At 38.6% G+C, this 20,722-nt stretch overlaps 4 protein-coding genes across 6 annotated transcripts; all 4 read left to right on the top strand.

Annotated features, from left to right (window-relative positions):
* Positions 1-110: 110 nt before the first annotated feature.
* LOC121780356 (SUN domain-containing protein 5-like) lies at positions 111-2,422 on the top strand. 2 transcript variants are annotated; one of them, XM_042177940.1, is made up of 4 exons: positions 111-415; positions 692-1,905; positions 1,976-2,061; positions 2,133-2,422. In XM_042177940.1, exons 1-4 carry the CDS (start codon positions 223-225, stop codon positions 2,344-2,346), a joined length of 1,707 nt encoding a protein of 568 aa, XP_042033874.1. In that variant the 5' UTR covers positions 111-222; the 3' UTR covers positions 2,347-2,422. The 2 variants fall into 2 exon arrangements, with proteins under 2 accessions (XP_042033874.1, XP_042033873.1); XM_042177939.1 differs by having other exon boundaries at positions 623-1,905.
* An 80-nt stretch (positions 2,423-2,502) lies between these two features.
* Positions 2,503-6,245, top strand: LOC121780357 (F-box protein SKIP8-like). Of its 2 annotated transcripts, none has more exons than XM_042177943.1 (3): positions 2,503-3,721; positions 5,235-5,431; positions 5,864-6,028. In XM_042177943.1, the coding sequence occupies exons 1-3, from the start codon at positions 3,332-3,334 to the stop codon at positions 5,889-5,891; spliced, it is 615 nt and encodes a 204-aa protein (XP_042033877.1). In that variant the 5' UTR covers positions 2,503-3,331; the 3' UTR covers positions 5,892-6,028. The 2 variants fall into 2 exon arrangements, with proteins under 2 accessions (XP_042033877.1, XP_042033876.1); XM_042177942.1 differs by having other exon boundaries at positions 2,967-3,721; positions 5,853-6,245.
* Positions 6,246-7,088: 843 nt separating this feature from the next.
* On the top strand, positions 7,089-9,466 carry LOC121780311 (RNA polymerase II transcriptional coactivator KELP-like). Its single transcript, XM_042177871.1, has 3 exons — positions 7,089-7,744; positions 8,160-8,265; positions 8,915-9,466. Exons 1-3 carry the CDS (start codon positions 7,391-7,393, stop codon positions 9,001-9,003), a joined length of 549 nt encoding a protein of 182 aa, XP_042033805.1. The 5' UTR covers positions 7,089-7,390; the 3' UTR covers positions 9,004-9,466.
* Positions 9,467-10,360: 894 nt separating this feature from the next.
* LOC121778173 (3-oxoacyl-[acyl-carrier-protein] synthase I, chloroplastic-like) lies at positions 10,361-13,318 on the top strand. Its single transcript, XM_042175474.1, has 7 exons — positions 10,361-10,906; positions 11,176-11,531; positions 11,609-12,214; positions 12,282-12,395; positions 12,479-12,580; positions 12,663-12,729; positions 12,836-13,318. Exons 1-7 carry the CDS (start codon positions 10,750-10,752, stop codon positions 12,901-12,903), a joined length of 1,470 nt encoding a protein of 489 aa, XP_042031408.1. The 5' UTR covers positions 10,361-10,749; the 3' UTR covers positions 12,904-13,318.
* Positions 13,319-20,722: the final 7,404 nt, after the last annotated feature.

Genomic DNA, 20,722 nt, shown 5'->3' with positions numbered 1-20,722 from the left:
AAAATGAAGATATGATTTGAAACAGATGCGCACGTGGAAGTTTCCGCTACTAATAGGGTCCCACAACCTAACCTCATTAACTAAATTAACTAACTAATTCAATCCAAAATCAAAAAAAAAAATTCAACAAATTTCCGTCGCCATAGAAATTGCAGTCTCGATTATCGCATCCTTATTGAAGAACTTTGCCGATTGTGATTTGCGAGCTTTAGACAATGAGAGATGAAGAAACCTCGCAACGTTGATCCGACGAAACCCAACCACAAATCCTCCAGAAATAGGGCTCACAAACTTGATTGCGACAGAAAAACCGCCAAGAGAAGCTTCTACGACCTCTCCATCCCTCTCTTCTTCTCCTTCTGGTGTGGCGTTGTCTTATTGCATGCTAAATTTGGCATCACTCGCGGAAATGAAGGTATCCCTTTTTTATAATCGTAATTTGTCCAAGGATTGATTTTTTTATTATTGCGTTGAAATTGACTGAGGAAAGTCCTGTATGAAGGAATTTTGTTGATTAGGGCAAGTCTAATATTTGGGGAATTAGTTAAAAGGTGGTTAATTTTTGGCAATTGCAAGTTGTAAATTATGCAATGTTTGGTGGCTGAGATGGGATAATTTTCAGGTGATTTGCTTGCGTGTGGGGGCATGTGTCTCGATGAGAAGTTGCGTAACAATAGTGTTCATTTTTCAGAAACTGGATATGAGAATGGAGTGGTGATGGAGCAAGATGTGTCTGTGATTGTTGAGGATTTCCCGGTTCATCCAAATGTGGAAGATTTGATCAGTGGGGCTAGTGAGCTAGAAGAGCTCTTGTCCATTGTGCTTGGTTATGATTCCTTCACCTGTCAACTCGAACCACACCAAGAGGTAGGGAAAATCGAGCCAGCAGAAGCACAGAATGGGAGGATTCACTTGACCTACCCGAATCTCGATGAGTTCAAGTACATCTCCTCCAAAGGAAAGGTTGGTTCGCCTCGCCAGCTTGTCAACATCACCCACCGCCTTGAGCCCGATGGGACACCCTACAACTACGCCTCGGCTATAAAGGGGGCGAAAGTGGTTGCTCATAACAAGGAGGCGAAGGGAGCCAGCAACATACTGGATAAGGACGACGACAAGTATCTGAGGAACCCCTGCTCGGTCGGGGGAAAGTATTTCATCATTGAGCTTGCTGATGAGACTCTGGTTGATGCTGTAAATATAGCAAATTTTGAGCACCACTCATCCAATTTCAAGGATATAGAGCTGTATGGGAGCCTGGATTACCCGACAGAGGAGTGGGACACGTTGGGGTCATTCGTTGCTGCAAACTCTAAGCATGTTCAGTGTTTCAAGCTGCCTGTGCCAAAATGGGTTCGGTATTTGAAAGTTAACTTGTTTAGTCATTATGGCTCTGATTTCTACTGCACACTGAGTGTGGTAGAGGTTTTTGGAGTTGATGCTATTGAACAAATGCTTGAGGATTTTATCATTCCCGACTCTTCTGCTAATGGAGTGTCGAATCCCAATTTGACTGCACTGCCTTCGGCAGTACCAGAACAGAGCTCCAACGCCTCTGCAACCGGTGATGCTGCTCATACTGTTGTGGAGCCTGACGAGGGGCAACATCTCATTGTCGATATTCTGAAGAAACCGGTTTCTGGAAGCGGCTCGGCTGATCTTCTGCACAAGGCTAGGCAGCTCCCTCATAGCAGAGTGCACGCGGATGCTGCCCTTAAGGTCCTGTTGCAGAAGGTCAGATCACTCGAGTCTAACCTATCGGTGCTGGAGGACTACATCAAAGAACTTAACAGGAGAAGGGTGGATTATCTGCCTGAGCTCGACAAGGAGCTAAATAAGTTCTCTGCTCTTCTGGAGAAGACAAAACTGGAGATGAAAGGCCTCTTGGAGTGGAAGGAGATTATGGTATTTACACATACATGTACACTCCAATGTGCTTTGTTTATTCACTTAACACACTCTTTGTTTTGTTCAGGAAAAAGGAATCCTCGAGCTGGAGTCGTGGAGAACCCTCGTCTCGATACAAATGGAAATCTTGGTCAATCAAAACAACATGCTGAGGTTTTTTGTGTGTGTGTATTTTGCTCTACAAAACCATGTTTCCACCACTTTGAATTGAATATGTTGTGCAGATTGGAGGTTGAGAAGGTGATGCAAGATCAAGAGAGTTTGGAGAGCAAAGGGCTAGTCATTTTGACAGTGGGCTTTTGCTTCGCACTCAAGATGATTCTTGAGAGGCTAACGAAGCAGTTTCGCGCCCCAGCGGCTGGCCAGTCGAATGGAGGTTGGATTTTAGTTGTCATGTTCTGTAGTATGACTATGCTTATTCCTCTATTCTACGGTTAGTTTCCTCATTGTTGATCTCTCCATTTCTTTATTCTTTTGAGTAATGGCTTAATATATAATTATGGATTGCATTTGAGTTTCTGCTCATGTAATGTGTAATGTTGAATTTGGGATTGATAGTATTTGTCTATTTGATGTGGTTTTGGTATTTGAGTAGTGTTACTCATAGTTTTTGTTGTATACTTTTTTAAGCATGTTTGATGCTGAATATGCAAATGATATTGTCATGAAAAACAATACTCCCTCTGTTTGCTATTAATTGGCTTGATTTGACTCAGCTAAGGTTTTAAAAAATGTTATGGAAATTAACTGGAAAAAGTTAGTGGAAGATATATCCTACTTTCATATAATAGTTTTATAATAAAGTGTGGGTGAGACAGTTAATTCACAATCAGACGAAAATGACAAATGCTAGTATATTATTAATGGTATAAAGATTTAGTTATTCACAATCAGACGAAAATGACAAATACTAGTATATTATTAATGGCGTAAAGATTTTCATAACTAAATTTAATCACTCATTAGTAACAATAGATCTATTAAAAATAAAAAAAAATTATAAATAAGAGTAAAATATGTTTCACACAGATTGTGTGTTATTTTGTGATGTTACGAAAATACCCCAGAATTGGTGTCGTATTTGCGTAGTCCTACCCCACCCTTCGACACACCTCAAAAATGGATTCAGTTGCAAAGCGACCAATACTTTCTCCCTCCTAAGTCCCAACCCCTCTCTTTCTCTCTCCAAATATACAATTTATTAGGGTTTTCAATACAAAGTGCCAAGCTCGAAAAGAGGGAAAAGAAAAAGGCGCTTACCCTTCCTGAAAAGGAAATTACATGCAAACCCATATTTTTGTCTTCTTGAATACAAGGTAAAAATAGTTAGGGTTTTAACAAATTGGGTTGTTTTTGCACTTGCCCCTTTCATGAATTGCGAGAATTTCGTCAATCGATGTCACTTCAATTTCATGGTGTATGAATGGATTTTTCGGTTTTCGCGGCCGATTATTCGTCGTTTTTGATAGCCCTAGTAGCAACTATTTTCTGTTTGGTTCTCGCGAGCGCTGTGATTTTCCAGAGAGTGAGGTTAGGGCTGGGTCGTTCCAATTGCGCTAGTCCGAGTGAGGAGAGGGAAATCGGTGGCGGGGAAATGACTGCGCGGGTGATTGGAGGTGTGAGTGAGAATGGCGGGGAGAAGGCGGGGGAGAGACAGTCGGGGGCGTCGATGATGGAGCAACTGGTGCCGGAGATCACCACGCATGCCTTGAGTTACTTGGATTATCCGAGCCTCTGCCGCCTCTCCATGACGAATTCACTCATGCGGAGAGCTGCCAATGATGACAATGCGTGGAAGGCGCTCTACCATAAGGTTCGATTTATTTTCTTATGTTTTGATTTGTGAATTGCTCCTTGTTGTTTAAGTTGAGGGCTACCTGGTTTAATTGTTGGAATGGAAACAAAGGGGACGACAAGAAGTCAGAATGCAAGATTTGACTGTTCATTGATGTTATAGGAGCTTAAAGTGCTTTAAAGCAAAAAGGCTTTGGCGCATGGGGAAATGATTGAAAGCAGTGGTAGGTTATTGGCTGCTTAGGAAGCCAATAAATTCAATGATGTGTTAGAAATCATATGGGCTTTGGATCACGATACTTGTGCATAGCTCTGCATTTTGGTATTCAACTGTTTCATTGGGATTAATGGCATTTAGTTATGATAGATGAACAAACTATGTTATTTCTTTTCATTTTTTACTTTATTTAAAATGGAAAACTAATTTTGTGAAATGTCTGAGATGTACAACTGTGTCGGTTACTCTTTCACTTGCTTCCCCCCTCTGTGTGTGATCTGTATAAATCATTGTTTCTTAAGCTTTTCTTTCTTCAATTTTTGTTTTCCATCTCAAGCAGTTAGCAGTTACATATGCTATTGTTTATATATGCTATTGTTGTACTCCGTAGTTTAGAATTTCTAATGGACTTAAGCAAAGGAAAGTGAATCGCTTATGGTGGGATGGAGGGGGTAGTAAAATATCATTCTAAAATAGCTATACTTACTTCTTGTAGTTTTTTACGAGCTTATGTTGCTTTTCCTGGTGGAGACCAGAGGGTTTGTTCATATTTCTTGCATTATCTGGGAAATAGAAAAATGTATATCCCTTGCCAAAGACCAATTCTATAGTCTAGTACACCCCCTCTCTGTCTCTCGCCAGCACATACAAACATCCCTGCTTTCACTGTCAATATTGGTGCATTCACTTGTCACCAATTTAAAAGAGAAAGTAAAGCTTATTGTCATATTGAATGTTGTAGCTGAGAGAGTGGAGTCGCCAATTAATATTGTCATCAGCAACTTGTTCTAAATCATAATTGATTTGGAAAATTCACTGGTTGAGTTCCACATTTTGTGCTATTTGTTGTTTATCACAATTTTATGGAGTTATGGTTAAAAATTGCTAACAATAGGTTGTTGCCTTATATGTTCATTGGGATGCTTGTTCATATAGTTAAGGACATTGCATAAATGTGATCTTATAATTAGGTGAGTGTTGTTTGTTTTTTGCTTGAAGGTGTTATCAATTCTTTATATTATATTTTGTCATTTTTCTTTTCTCCAACTAGTTCTAAGTTTTAAGGTCATTTCTCATTCATACATAAATAATCCTCCTCCGCTATACTTATTCTCCCCATATGGTAAAAAAATTCTACTTCCTCCCATGCCATGCAGATTGTACCATGGTTTGCTTAGTGTTCTCTTCCACAAATTTCCTTTTCTGCCTATGCATTTTTCAAGTGAAATTGTATAATACTACAATTATTCATTTCATGTTTAAATTAGCCTATTTTGCTATGTTGCTTTATAATTCCTCCTTTTTTTTCTAATAGGATTTCACTTTGGAGCAAGACAATGTAACCCCACCTAATGGGTGGAAAGCATATTACGCTGCTACAAGAGCTGTCGTTACTGTAAATACTGAATTTTTTAGGATTATCAGGGAAAGATTGCTTCAAGCTATGCGTCAGTTTTGGCTTCATGCTGATTACGTCAAGTGTTTTCATGCAACTGGGGAGTCATTTAGTGGGTATGCCGCTTTCTGCATAGTTATTCAATTTATGCTATCTTCTAATCATTTGTTTTAGTAAGGGTTGATATTGAAATGAGGCTCTTCAGTTTCTGTCATTAGATTGTGCAATAAAAAAGCATGCCAAAATCTTTATCAGCTTACTCACTCATAACTGACTTGATATCTTTGGGTCCCCAAACCTTTAGTTTTCCATTTCAAGACTTCATTTCTGAAGTCTTCTCTGCATCTAACATAGACATGTGTTTGGTACATCAGGTATATACTTGGAGTCTTTTAGTTTTGGGCTCTACTCATTTGTTATGATATCTATGGAACATGATATTTGCATTTCATTTGCCTATAGCTTTGCCATCATGTTAAATCCTTTGTACAAATTCAGCATACATGAGCTTAACACGTTGGTTGACTCTGTCTCTAGTTATAATGCAGTGATGGGGAGCTGGCAGCTAGCATTTAACTGGGAGAATGTGGCTGATTTCCGGATACAAGATGTTAGGGTTCGTGTAATGCCAAGTATGGCTTGGGTGACTATGAAAGCTTATCTTGACATTGGAGCTGGTCCGTTCCATGTGACAAATATATATGAGTTGCATGATGGGAGATGGTACATGGTGCACCATCACTGCTCGGCGTTGCTGATGCACGGAGGAGGTGGGCATGGGCAACAACTTGTGCACGTGTAAAGGAGGTAGATGGTAGACGATAAGAATCAATCCATGTTGATGATAATGAAACAGATTCATCATAGTTGAAAGAAAGATGTATTGGGGAAATTTTATTTGCTTGCTTTTTATCAAATCCCCTCTTTTAATTCTTGGTGCCTTAGTTTCCTTGGCAAATTTTATGGCAAAAATACATGCACAGAGAAGTTTGTTTTTCTTCTTATTTAGGTTGATTTTTTAGTTAGTAGTCATACTCTTTCGATTCTTGTATTGAAAGAACTCTCTTACCATCTCAGAGTATGCATCAAATTGCTAATTCTCCTTTACATTTAATAAAGGGCAGTATAATATAGTTGTATGTAGTAAGAAAAAGCAATAGAATATACTCCCTCCGTCCCATGCTACTCGCACTTTTCATTTTATGCCGTAAATTTGGGATTGATTTTTTTGTGTAATTAAAAAAGAATTTTAGGTGTAATGAGACATCACTTAATAAAAGAGCTTTTAACTTAAACTAACATATTAATTAAATGCATTAATTCTAACTTAAATTATAAATAGTGTAAGGACTTTGTGACGAGCCGAAAAGCAAACGTGCGAGTAGCACGGGACGGAGGGAGTACTATATTTTAAGGAAGATGATTTTTTTTTAGTGGCACGGGATTTTATGCAGTTGCAGTTTTATTTTATGTATTAAGTAGAGAGAATAACTTCAATAAAGTAAGAGATGGGAATAAAATAGGTATCAATGTGATTCTAGTTTAACTAATGCGTCATTTTAGTTGGGAAAAAAAAGGTGAGTCCAAGTAATGTGGGACGAAATATGTATAAAATTGTCGAATCCAATGGCAATAACAATACTCTAGTTTAAGAAATAAGTATTCCCTTTGTCTGAAGTAATTTGTGTTCGAGCCATCTCAAAATAATTAGTCACCATTCACCAATAAGATAGTTAGTAGATTTCTTTTTGAAATTCTTCTTTTTTCCAATTTTATTCTTCTTTTTCATCCTTTATTATCTCCCTACTTTTGTACCAACCATTTAAACCTTTTAATACTCCTACTACTATTAATTCTTTTAAGTTTTGTGTTCAAAAGAAAAGCTTAATACTACTCCTAAAAAGGCCAAAGAAATGCAAAATGTAATTTGAGATGCACTTCTTTTGTAAATTGTAAATACTCAAACCTTTTTCCCCTAAAAATTACTCCAGCTGCAATTGTGTATTCCGTTGAAGTTGAGTTCTCATCCAAATTCTTCCATTTTTCTTCCAAATCAGTAAAATTTGCTTTAATTTATGGACCCTCACGGAGTCGATGCAGCGGCTAACGATCAATCGGACGGGAATTCATCCGATTCATCCGCGGAGGAGGATAAAGCCATACGGGAGGTGATAGGGGAGGTCGCATTGGTGATGCAGCAGTACTTAGTAAAGTGGGCAGGAGCACACCTGGCTAAAGCCAAGGAAGAAGCCGAAGCCGAAGAGGAAGAGGATGCGACAGAGGAAGAAACAGAAACCGAAGAGGATGAGGAAGAAACCGAAACGGAAGAGGATGAGGAAGAAGCCGAAGCCGAGGAGCAGCAGGAAGACGGCGGTAGAAAGAAAGGCAAAAAAGAGTACGATGATGAGGGCGGACTAATTATTTGCCGCGTGAGTTTCCATTTCAATTGCACACACACTTATTGCTAAAGTAATTCGGTATTCATTTTTGAGTTGAGAGATTTTTGTGCTCTATTACGTTTGCAGGTGATCTTCAATTTTATATGGTTTGCTTTCGATAACTAGGTTTAGGGTTTATTGCTAATTCACAGTGATTGGAGATTTAAGAGGGTAAGTAATAAGGGTTTAGGGGCAAAAATTCATATTCTAGAATCTGAAACTGTTTTTCTGATGGATGATTCAGTGTTCAGCCATTTTACAATGAATTGCTGCCATCTTTTCATTCACGACTTCTTAGATGCTGACATTTGTATGTGCCCCTATTAAAAGGAGTTGATTCCTAGAATCACCTCTTACAATATAACACATTATGTTCTGATATCCTGTTTGTTTCTTATCTGTGTAGTTATCTGACCAGAGAAGAGTGACACTATCTAAATTTGAAGGGGAGACTCTGGTATCGATTACGGAGCATGACAAGCGAGATGGAAAAGAGCTTCCAACGGCCGAAGGTAAATTATTCTACTTCTGAGAGCTTATGTGAATAGCTCTGTACTTACTTTGTTCGTCTTAATCTGTGCACGTACATTCTTTATTCGGTTTGAATTACTTTGTCCTCGCTCACCCATATTTATGGACTTGAACGAGTAGGTTTAGTTTAGATGGGGAGTGTAACTTCTAGTTGACTAAATATCCAAATATGCATATATATGAAGTAAATCCTAAACCGTTGCAAGTATAGTTGTTATATTTTTTCCATTCAGCTGTATGTGTAAGATATTGAATGGAGTGAAGCTAATTCAAGAATACAGACTTAGAGGGATCTATAAATTTTAGAATATCATGTCATGTTACATGCTGATGAAGCTAGGACGTGTTGTTTAGTTCGTTTAGGCTTTGGGATGGACGCAGTCCCTCTGAGCTGACAGTTTGGTTTTTGGTTGTTAATGTTTATCTCCATTAACACTAAAATCAAACGCACAATTGGCTGGAAGATCAATTGTTGGCAATTGGCATTGCCACGAGACTGGGTAATTTGAATGCACTCTGAACCAGCTTTTCTCTGAATTTCGCTGGTCCGTCAGGACGAGATGTATAATGTTGTCTGATTGGCCTCGAGAAACTATAACTGCTTCTTGTTGATTTCTGAAATGTGTGCAGGGATAAGGTTGACGGCTGATGAGTGGGCCTCCTTCAAGAAGAATGTACCTGATATAGAGAAGACCATCAAGATGATGGAGTCGAGGTGAACTACTCGTTTCGTTCATTCCAAACCAACATGTTTTGATCTCCGTCTTTAGGTGCTACTACTAGTGGAATTATTCGTGCATATTATAAGTCATTTTGCTCCCGGTGCGACCCGACGTGTTGGAGGAAAATCTCAACTTCGCCTTGTCCCCGATCACTGAAAGCCCTCCCATGGGGACTAAAGCGGCAAGTCCAAGCATTGAAATCCCTCCCTACTCTTCTGTAGATAAGTACGCTGACCAATTGGGATGCTTCGCACACGCTCTCGACGTGAAGTATTTGTCCACGATGCTCGCTGATGATACGTCGTCGATGTCTGAGGAAAATCAAAAGCTGCATGAAGAGATGATTGTTTTACTCTAGAACAAATTATTCAGGAAGTAATTTAGGATTTTAAATTTAAACTTTTATGAATTTTAATTAATGTAATTTTTATGAATTTTAATGGAGTATGTTATACTGGTATATAGTGTTTTTTTTAATTGGGTGGTGATTAAAATATATTAGTGAAACTACTTCCACTTTTTTATACAAATGGGCCATGAGTGAGGCCAGCTACTTTTTCATTTATTTTTCTTATTTATCTAATTGATTTAAAAGTTACACCTAAAATTAAATAGAGTAAATTATACTTCCTCTGCCCCATTAAAGATGAAACGTTTTCCTTTTTAGATTGTCCCATTAAAATAAAATATTTCGTAAAATAGAAACTTCTCTATCTCTACTTTTTCATCTCTCTTACTTTATTCTCTCTTCATTTACTCACAAAACAATACTACATAAAAACTCGTGCCGATTCCCAAATGTTGCATATTTAATGGGACGGAGGGAGTATATAAGGCCGCAACCGGATTCGTACCGGTGAGCTCTTGATCTGCAGTCAATAACACTGTAATGATGTAATCCATGTCTAATGATACTTTTATTATATTTATTCCTCCCGTTCCTGAAAATTTGTAGTACTTATTTTCATTTTCGTCCGTTTAAAAATTTATCACCTTTCACTTTTATCACTTTTGGTCGTGGGTTTCATATTCAATTAACTCATTCACACTCACATTTTATTATAAAACTAATATAAAAATATGACTCATATGCTACTAACTTTTTCAACCCACTTTCTATTATATTACTTAAAACTCATGACGAGTAAATGATGGCAAATTATAAGGGATAGAGGGAGTATATTTTTTGAAGTTATCTATTCAAAATGAAAAACTTAAATTTAATTAGGAGAGGAAGGAAATGGAATATTCATATTTTACGTAGTGTCTTATGCCAAATGGAAAACTTAAATTTTGTAGGGGAAGGATTTTGACAATTTGGCATTATTTCGTCTCCGAATTTTCGATAGCGCCGCCTTCTCATGCCGAGCTGCGGCGGCGCTCGATTCCTTCGTCTATTTTGGAGCTATCTGCTTATGCATCTCCAGCAAATGCTCTATTTTCTTGTTCGAGAAGTATATATTTATCGATTTGCTGAATGCATGGATACCTTTTGGTTGCAAAAATTCAAACTTTGCGTTCATCGACATATTTTTTTCGCTAATTTCAATTCGTGTTTGTTGGTAGCTGTTTCAGCGGCGGACCCTTCAATTCAGATATTCTCAATTTCAACATAAAACCCTTCTTTGTTAATTCCATCAACCTCTTCTTGTTTTCTTGTTTCTCAACCCTCTATCTTTTTCCAATGCCTTGCTTATATAATTCAGAATTCATAACTTTGTTGAGAGAAACACGTGTCAAAGAATGGCTACCATTGCTTTTGCATCATCTTCCTCTGGTTTGCTCTTTAACAAGAGCAAAGAAACATCACCAAGAAATGGGGCCTCATTGTTTCATTACAACGGCCTTAAAGCGGTTGAAGCTAAGCAATTTGAGGCTAAAGGATTCATCTCCACTTCTGGTACATTTCAATTCCATCATTCCTAATTTTTTGTGTGTATAGAAGCAAGATATCACAACTTCACTTTTGGGCTCATCTCAACGTGTTTGGCTGATTCAAATTGATCAAAAGGGAAATTATTTACTTTGGAAATTGATCATTGTGAAAATTTCATGCTATAGTGTGGTGTTGTTTTCATTTCTAGTTTCTCATCTAAGTCACTTTGTTAGTAATTCTAACCTTAGTGGTGATATCCTTATTGTGTGACACACTTTGTATGGGGTGATCAGTGAGAAGCAAAACAATCAAGGCAATGGGTGGTCCAGCAGTTTCAGCTCCAAAGAGGGAAACAGATCCTAAAAAGAGGGTTGTGATAACTGGAATGGGGCTTGTTTCGGTTTTTGGCAGTGATATCGACATATTCTACGACAAGCTCCTTGATGGAGTAAGTGGCATCACTCCCATGGACAGATTTGATGCTTCAGAATACTCTGTGAGGTTTGCAGGGCAGATACGCGATTTCTGTTCCACGGGCTACATTGATGGCAAGAACGATCGCCGTCTGGATGACTGCTGGAGATACTGCTTGGTTGCTGGAAAAAGAGCCCTTGATGATGCTTCCCTTTCCAAACCAGTTCTTGACACTGTAAGCATTTTCAATGAATGATCTTACAACAGCCTATTTGAAGACCGGTTCCTGAGTATATTTGTTATGAGTTGCAGATGGACAAGAAGCGTATAGGTGTGCTGGTGGGCTCGGGGATGGGAGGCATCACAGCTTTCAGCAGTGGAGTGGAGGCCTTGGTGCAGAAGGGATACAAGAAAATAACACCATTCTTCATTCCCTATTCGATCACGAACATGGGGTCTGCATTGTTGGCTATCGACACTGGCCTAATGGGACCAAACTACTCGATCTCAACTGCTTGTGCAACGGCAAACTACTGTTTTTTCTCTGCAGCAAACCATATCAGAAGAGGTGATGCTGATATCATGGTGGCCGGGGGCACAGAGGCTGCGGTCACTCCTACTGGAGTGGGAGGTTTCATAGCCTGCAGAGCCTTGTCTCAGAGAAACGCCGACCCTCAGAAGGCCTCCAGGCCATGGGACAAGAACCGGGATGGTTTTGTCATTGGTGAAGGTGCCGGTGTGCTGGTTATGGAGAGCTTGGAGCATGCGTTGAAACGGGGGGCCAACATCATTGCTGAGTACTTGGGAGGTGCCGTCACCTGTGACGCTCATCACATGACCGATCCTCGTGCAGATGGGCTCGGAGTCTCGACCTGCATAGCCAAGAGTTTGGAGGATGCAGGAGTGTCCCCCGAAGAGGTTGGCTTTTGATGAGGCCTATTTTTTTCAACATTAGGTGCTTAATTTTTTGTGATGCATTAATTAGGTAAACTATATCAATGCTCATGCAACATCAACACTTGCTGGAGATTTAGCTGAGGTTAATGCAATCAAGAAGGTGTTCAAAGATACATCAGAGATAAAGATGAATGGTACCAAGGTAAATAAAAATGCAGTCTTGATCAACATATATTGAATCAAGATTCCAACTTGCTAAGATTTTACTATAACTTACATGATTAGTCGATGACCGGGCATGGCCTTGGAGCTGCTGGTGGACTAGAAGCAATTGCGACGATTAAAGCAATCAACACTGGCTGGTTACATCCAACGCTCAACCAAAATGTGAAGAACAATAAATGCTTTTATTTGTTATGAAATACTACTAAAAGTTATTGCATTTCTTGATGCTTGATCATATGTGCAGGACTTGGAAGGTGATGTCACGATCGACACGGTCCCCAATGTGAAGAAACGACACCAAGTTAACGTTGGTATGCCATCTTATCTTTCTAGCTATTATGTCAATCAAGTGGTCCAGAACTGGACCATACTGAAATAATGTTATGTGACATGATCAATAATTTGAATCTTTTGCAGCCATATCTAACTCATTTGGCTTCGGTGGGCACAACTCCGTGGTCGTGTTTGCTCCATACGACCCTTGATGAACGCGGTAGAAGTAGCACGCCTTGGTGCACATTCATTATCTATCAATGAATAATATTGTAACACATGTTGTATGCAGTTGGTTTTGGTTTCTTCACCGTTTTTTCAAGTGCAGTCAAATGTTGAAGGGGACAGGATGATACAAATTTTGTTCCTACTAAATCGAAACGTTGCTTTCATGGTCGGATTTTGGGCATTAGAATGTGATCAAGAATGTTAGTTGAAGCACCCTTTGTGTTTTCTTGTTCATAGTTTGCTGTATTTGAATTTTCCAAGTGGGAGAAAAAATGGTGAATGGAAAATGAAATGTAGGGATGTGACAAGATTGGGTGTTTTGAATATCATAGAATCCTGGTTTTGGCATATGTTTCAATTATGTTGGAGTGAAATTTAAATGGTGTTTAGTTTCATTGAGTTAGCTTTTGACATATGCAACATGTGGAAACCCTCATTACCAATTAACTTGCTAATCATTGATTGTTTTCACTAGGGGTATGCATTCGGGTTTCGGTTCGGTTTTTTGCCAAAACTGAACCAAAACCGAAAAACCGAATTTAGTTCAAAATCCAAACCGAACCCGAAAAACCGAAACCGAAAAACCGAAAACTGAACTTAAAAAACCGAAAAACCCGAACAAAACCGAAAAACCCGAAAAAAAACCGAAAAACCTGAAAAAAATAAATATAATATGAATATATATTTATATATGTGTATTTTATTTTATTTTATATATACTAATAGAATATTTATATATAATATAAAATTAATAATACATATAATATATATTATATAGTAGAATATATTAAAAGAATATATATATTATATATAATATAATATATTAAATTAATAGAATATATATATAATTCGGTTTTTCGGTTTTTTCGGTTTTTTTCTTCGCCCGAACCGAACCGAACCAAAAACCGATTTTTTTTTTATTTTTAAAACCGAACCGAACCGAAAAACCGAAAAAACCGAACCGAATTTCAAATTTTCGGTTTGGTTCGGTTCGGATATTCGGTTTCCGGTTTTTTTTGCTCACCCCTAGTTTTCACCAATAAATTTTGATATAAAAAAGGCACAATTAGTGTCCAATAATTCCAAAATTCTAGTTTTCACCTTCAATATGTCTAAACTAAAATTAGTATTAAAAAAAAAGAATTACTATCCCTATAGACAAAATATAGTCTTTGCAGTAAATGACAAGAGTTTTAATACAAAATTTGTCAAGTAAGATAAAAATAGAAAGAAAATGTAGTTGAAATATTATTAGTGAAAAATGAGTCTCACTTCGTTAAATAAAAAAGTTTACCATAAATAGATAGAGACTATTTTTATTAAACGATCTAATCCCCAAAATTTCGTAACGTCCACTACTAAGATTATTTTAGCGGACTAATGTAGTAGTATATGAAATGAGCTGCCAAGTTTTTTTCAATATAATAATAGAATAATTTGCTTAATAGAACAAAAATCAATTTCCTTCTCAATAGGACCACCGTCCATAGTGGTGTCATATGATATATAAAGACAATAATAAAACAAAAAAATATACACTATAATTCTTTGGTGCACTAGTTCTACCGATCGATTTGATTTTGGTTTCTTAAAATAAGAAAAGCAAACCAAAAGCAAAATCTAGTAAGTGACATAATATAAGTTCCGAGGATAAAAGTCTAAAATAGGTATCAATATTTATAAATGTGACATAAAACGTCATCTTATTCGTCATCATCACTTAGTACAAAAATATTGAGGATCAATTATCAACAAACCAATTTATGCAACTTGCTTCGAAATTAGTGGTTATGTTCATGCTTATAATAGAAGGCACATTTTATTTAATCTCCAAAGTTAAGTACTCCACATTGTAGTTTTTAAATATGCTTCTTGCCTTTTTTTTTTCCATAAAAGTTTCAGCCAACCTATTATCTATATGTTATACCCCACATATATATTTCACTTTAATGTTCTTGACAGAGTGAGGGTTATTAATTATGCACTTAATAGTAATATCACATGGCTAAGTAGAGATTAACTCATTGAGTAGTAACTAGTAATGATTTCAAGCTTAATTAATTTTATTCTATGCCATTGTATGACTCTTTAATTTTGTTCAAGTAATTAAGTTTGAATAAATCTGATGAGTCTTTTACTTTCATTCTCTTCTAACTTTTTTTAACAAATCCTTACACACAATGTTGATGTGTGTGTGTGTGTGTGTGTAGAGTTCTGATCAATCTAATGAGTCTTTTACTTTCATTCTCTTGTAATTTTTTTTATGGTCGTCCAACTACTCTTAATTCATTACACAATTATACAATTAACTGTGTATAGCACTATATTCTTGTCAAAATTATTAGAGTGATTTTACCTTTTCTATTTCTGTTTTCCTTTTTCTTTTTATTTTTCAAAAATGATGTGACACAATTATCCACTCTTCGCCTCACCAAAAACTTACAAATATAAACAAAGTATAGGCCCACATATTTTATTATCAATTTCAACTCTAAAGCATGGGACCAATTTCCCATAATCATGCCCTTCAAATTGTTGCTTTATCACGAGCTATTTTAAAGAGTAAACTGCGCCTTTCACCACTTAGCAATAACAATTATTTAGAAGCCCCATGACTTGATTGGTCTAACTTTATTTCCAATATCTTTGGTTGGATAGGTTATAAACGTTGTTCGCATTAATACTTAATATACTCTCTAAATTTAATTGGGTATTAGCATCTAATATCATGAAACTTTTTAAAAATTTATTTTTTCACACGAACTTTAAATTTGGCATATAATATCACGAACTTATATAGTTGTTGTATTTTTATCACCGCCGACAAAATCCAACTACATTTCGCTCCTTGCCGCTAGGACAAAGGCTCTGGACAATTATTAATTCATTTTTACTTAAGTTAAAATTACTTTTAATTCATAGTTTTCTAAATGTAAGTCCATTTTTAATTAGGTCGAATTTCCAATAATAACCACACATTTCCAAGTCGGATTTGATTCGCGTACGCATGTGCAATCCTCCTTAAATCATTATCATTATGTTATCAATGATCTAACAATATGAATTAAAAATTTTAGCTTTAATACATGATTCGGTATCCTTTTTTCCTTTTCTACTCCGTATAACTTAAGTTTTCAATCATTCTAGTATTAATTGATTAATTTACTACCATGAGTTAATTACCGGAAAATGAGCATATATATGTAATATGTCGTAGAATTGCTATAAAAAAAATGAAAGAATGCAACTCTTTGGGGGTTGAAGGGTCGGTTAATAATGCATAATAATGGCCTTTTCAAGTACTATAAATTTAATAGTGGGATCTATAAATAAATCAAAACTTTTAACATAATTAGCATAATAAATCGAGGTGTTTGCCTAGTTAGACAGACAGGCAGTCACATAACCTCGATGTAATTGGTTTGTCGTGACTCTTTCTATTCCGTCTCCACTCTAAAGCTAATAAAAAGTTGATTTACTGCTCTTAATCTAGGACACTAATCCTCGTCATAAAGAACTAATTATTCCTAATTAATAAAATACCCAAAATTATAAGAAATATTGCTGACGTCCACCTAGTATAATAATCCATCAATTAGGGCAAGGATCAACCTTAGGGCATCTCCAGTTGCTTTCGCATAGCAATAGCTCAGCTACAAATTCCTCCTGCCACATCATCAGCACTAAAAATCCTCCTGTCACATCATCAAGACAAGCAAATAGCTCAGTAATAGCCTAGCCACATCACCCCTAATTATATAAAACAAATAATTGACAATCACACAAAATACGAAATTAAATGTACGACACAGATACGGGAAAATTCAATAATATTATTTATATTTAAAAAGTACAATAAAAAATACATTAATTTAAAAAAAATTACATTAAAAAAATACATTATTTAAAAAAAACACGACCTTCGCCTCACTCCTCGTTTCCGTCGCCCCCCTCGCCACCGTCACCGTCGCCGCCGCCTCCGTATCCACCGGCCCGGTGCCCCCCCGGTCTTCAAATCGTCACGCATGCTCACGAGCATTGCGTGAAGAAAACTCTTCTCCTTGGGGTCCGTCGCCGTCCGCCATTCGGCTAACGTCTTGGCCATCTGAGCGCGCATTTGTTGACGCGCGAAGAATTTAAGATCCTCTGTCGACTGGCCAAGGGGGGATGCCGACTGTACCTCCTGGGACCCCCCCCCCCCGCCTCCCGTTGCCCCCGCCTTTGACCAACCGGGCGAGTTCAGCGAGCGAACGATGGCGGGGACGAGAGCTCCTCCGCATCCTCGGGGAGGTCGTGGGAACCGCCGCTGCTGCCGCTGTAATCACCGGTATAGTTCAGTCATTGCTTCTTCGGCCAGCTAGCGTCGACACCTGCCCGGAACTTCTCGGAGTCGTTCAGCACCTCGTAGCATTTAAAAAAAAATTCGCTCGCCGAACGCTCGCCGGTCCTGAGCCTGCAATGGCGGCGAGCGGACCGGCGAGCGCTCGCGAATCGGCCAGCGCTAGCCGATTTTTTCGCTGAAATGGTGCTCGCCGGTTCCAATGGTTCGGCGAGCACCGGAAATCGGCTAGCCGGCCCGCTCGCCGCCATTGGAGATGCCCTTAAAAAGTCGTACTAGTATTACTACAGTAGTTTGTTTTCTTTTTTTAATTAGCCTGCAAATTAAAATTTAAAGTAACTCTTTTAGCTATTTAGTTAGTCATGGTGCAAATCTTTGGGCAGCCAGCAACGTCGGTCTTCTCAAATGTGTATCACGAAAGGCTTTGATGACCTCACGACAAAATCATCTGAGGCATTCGACCCACCATGTTGTGTATGCAAGTTGTTGAAAAGTCATTGTGCACTTCTCCAGTACATTGCAAAGACTCGAGAGTCATAATCAATACTGCTAGGTCATTGATGAACTATGACGGTGTTACATATGTGACGAGATAGTATGATATTAAATATTGAAAACATATCAAATGATCAACGTATATAATTAGAAAAACAAATAAAAAAGGTATTATAAAATTGAAATATCCACATAAATTTTAAAAAGTATAAAAAAAGTCCACTCGCTCGACACGCAGGTGCCTTAGCCACGGCACGCTGCTCCCCCAACCCCCTAGCATCGCGGTCGCTCCATCCCTCAAGCTGCAAACGTGGCTATCGTAGATGCTCTTATCATAATTTTGTACTCCACAAAGAGTTGCTTTTTAAGGGGGAATGCAATGTTGCCTATTGTTCCAATCAATCAATCATTCAATAGTAAAATTAATTCCCCTATTATGTGGAATTCCCCTAAGTTAATACCTAAACTATTTTAATCATATCAAATAGTTTGGGTATTAAATTGCAATTTCCCATTTGTAATAATGGAGTGCTCATTTCAGTTGGAAGAACTAGCCGAGAAGGAAGCTCGGCTTTGAGCTGGAACTAGCCGAGAAGGAAGCTCGGCTTTGAGCTGGAACTAGCCGAGAAGGGAGTTCGGTTCTTGAGCCGAGAAGTGAGTTCGGTCTTGAGCCGAGAAGGGAGTTCGGTCTTGAGCCGAGAAGGAAGAAGCAACCAGTTCGGTCTTGAGCCGAGAAGGAAGAAGCAGTTAGTTAGCCGAGGTGTAGCGGTTATTCTTCTTGTTTTCTTGATTCTTGTTGTAGTTAGTTAGTAGCAGTTGCTACTTGTTTGTAGAGCTTTAAATAGCTCATAAACCGTGTATGTAGTTTAGTAGGAGTTTAATCAATAAAGAGTTTTCCAGTTTCTCTCCAAGATTATCATCTTCAATACTCAAAGTGTGAGTGTGTGTGTTTCTGCGTTGTGTGATCTCATACAACAGTGAGTGTGTGTGTGATCTTCTTGAGTGTGTGAAAGCCTTGTGTGTGCGAATCCCAACAAGTGGCGCCGTCTCTGGGAAGGGATATTGAAGCCGATTTGCAGAGGATCAAACGGTTTCAGAGATGGCAGCAAGGCTTGATGCAGAAAAGTTCACAGGCAAGAATGATTATAGCCTGTGGAAGATGAAGATGAAGGCGGTTTTGATTCAACAAGGCTTGGCCGCAGTCCTTGCAAAACCAGAGGAGAAAGGAAAGGCTCCAGTGCTTGATGATAAAGCTCAGGCAAAGATGGAGGAGATGCAGCTCAAGGCACATTCTGCAGTGATTCTGTGCCTTGGAGATAAGGTCTTGAGGGATGTTCAAGAAGCCAAGACTGCGGTGGAGATCTTGGACAAGTTGGATGAAGTTTACTTGGCCAAATCCTTGGCTAACCGGCTGTATCTCAAGAAGAGGCTGTATGCCTATAGTTTTTCTGGAGATAGGTCCATCATTGAGCAGCTAGAGGAGTTCAACAAGATCATTGATGACCTGGGATCTGTTGATGTCAAGATTTCAGATGAGGATAAGGCCATTCTCACATTGAATGCCTTGCCTAGCTCGTATGACCAGTTAAGTGATGCAATTATCTATGGAAGAGATAAACCTATCACCTATGCAGAAGTCTATTCAGCCTTGATGGCCAAAGAACTCCAGAAGACAGCCAACAGAGGCTCTGCAAGCTCCAATGTTCAAGCTGCAGAGGCCTTGAATGTGAAGAAGTTCAAGAAGCAGAACTTCAAGAAGAAGTTTGAGGGCCCTAAACCCTCAAGTTCTGATGCTCAGAAGGAAACCAGAGCTTGCTATTGGTGCAAGAAACCTGGACATTTGAAGAAAGATTGTCATGCATGGAAGAGAAAGATGGCCTCTGAGGGACACAACCAATCTGATTGTGTGGAGAGTGCTGATCCCCCGGCTCAACTTATGAATATTAGTGACAATGGGGTCAGTCACAGATGGATAATGGACTCGGGGTGCAGCTTCCATATGTGCCCCAATAGAAGCTGGTTTCATGATCTTCAAGAAGCATCGGGTACGGTTGTTCTTGGAAATAATCATACTTGTCAGATAAAAGGGATAGGGAAGGTGAAGCTAAGCCTACAAGATGGCTCTGTGAAGATCCTGACTGGGGTGAGGTATATTCCAGAAGTGAAGAGGAACCTCATCTCATTGGGAATGCTGGAGCAGAAGGGGTTCACTATATTAATGAGTCAAGGCAAATTGTTTGTGAAATCTGGAGATGCAGTGATGATGGAGGCTGACAGAGAGCATATTCTCTATTATTTGAAGGCTAAGGCTGTTGATGGAGAAAGCAATGCTGTGTCAGATGATTCCCTAATGCTATGGCACAAGAGGCTGGGCCATCCAGCAGAAGGAAGCTTGAAAGAACTCATCAAGAAGGGCCTGATCTCTGGAGATTTCAACAAGATGGACCCCTGTGAGCAGTGTATACTTGGAAAAGCAAAGAAGGCACCCTATCCTACAGGTATTCACTCTTCTACAGCCCCTTTAGACTACATACATAGTGATCTTTGGGGGCCTTCACCGGTGTGTTCAATTGGTGGAGGAAAGTATTATCTAGCTATCATTGATGACTATACAAGGAAGTTGTGGGTATATATTCTTAAAGAAAAATCTGAAACACTCACAAAGTTCAAGATATGGTGTAAGGAGGTTGAGCTAGAGAAGGGTAGAAGTGTTAAATGCTTAAGAACAGACAATGGCCTAGAGTTCTTGTCTGCTGAGTTTGATCTGTTTTGTAAAGAGAAGGGTATGAAGAGGCACCGTACTGTTCCTGGTAATCCCCAGCAAAATGGTGTTGTGGAGAGGATGAATAGGACTATCCTAGAGAGGGTGAGGTGCCTGCTTCTTGGTTCTGGTTTGAGCAGCAGGTTCTGGGGTGAGGCTGTGTATACAGCAGCCTATCTTATCAATAAATGCCCATCTACTGCCCTGA

This window comes from Salvia splendens, chromosome 19, assembly GCF_004379255.2.
Source record: "Salvia splendens isolate huo1 chromosome 19, SspV2, whole genome shotgun sequence".
Classification (NCBI taxonomy): domain Eukaryota; kingdom Viridiplantae; phylum Streptophyta; class Magnoliopsida; order Lamiales; family Lamiaceae; genus Salvia; species Salvia splendens.
Note: the sequence above shows the minus strand (reverse complement) of the source record. Positions and strands in the feature narration are given on the sequence as shown.

Excerpts from the sequence above, each read along its gene's own strand:
- LOC121780356 (XM_042177939.1), top strand. The coding sequence starts at position 223 with ATGAAGAAACCTCGCAACGTTGATCCGACGAAACCCAACCACAAATCC. Across the intron at positions 1,906-1,975 it reads TGGAGTGGAAGGAGATTATG|GAAAAAGGAATCCTCGAGCT; the intron begins GTATTTACACAT and ends TGTTTTGTTCAG. Across the intron at positions 2,062-2,132 it reads AATCAAAACAACATGCTGAG|ATTGGAGGTTGAGAAGGTGA; the intron begins GTTTTTTGTGTG and ends TATGTTGTGCAG.
- LOC121780357 (XM_042177942.1), top strand. The coding sequence starts at position 3,332 with ATGGATTTTTCGGTTTTCGCGGCCGATTATTCGTCGTTTTTGATAGCC. Across the intron at positions 3,722-5,234 it reads GGAAGGCGCTCTACCATAAG|GATTTCACTTTGGAGCAAGA; the intron begins GTTCGATTTATT and ends TTTTTCTAATAG. Across the intron at positions 5,432-5,852 it reads ACTGGGGAGTCATTTAGTGG|TTATAATGCAGTGATGGGGA; the intron begins GTATGCCGCTTT and ends CTCTGTCTCTAG.
- LOC121780311 (XM_042177871.1), top strand. The coding sequence starts at position 7,391 with ATGGACCCTCACGGAGTCGATGCAGCGGCTAACGATCAATCGGACGGG. Across the intron at positions 7,745-8,159 it reads GCGGACTAATTATTTGCCGC|TTATCTGACCAGAGAAGAGT; the intron begins GTGAGTTTCCAT and ends TTATCTGTGTAG. Across the intron at positions 8,266-8,914 it reads AGAGCTTCCAACGGCCGAAG|GGATAAGGTTGACGGCTGAT; the intron begins GTAAATTATTCT and ends AAATGTGTGCAG.
- LOC121778173 (XM_042175474.1), top strand. The coding sequence starts at position 10,750 with ATGGCTACCATTGCTTTTGCATCATCTTCCTCTGGTTTGCTCTTTAAC. Across the intron at positions 10,907-11,175 it reads AGGATTCATCTCCACTTCTG|TGAGAAGCAAAACAATCAAG; the intron begins GTACATTTCAAT and ends TGGGGTGATCAG. Across the intron at positions 11,532-11,608 it reads CCAAACCAGTTCTTGACACT|ATGGACAAGAAGCGTATAGG; the intron begins GTAAGCATTTTC and ends TATGAGTTGCAG.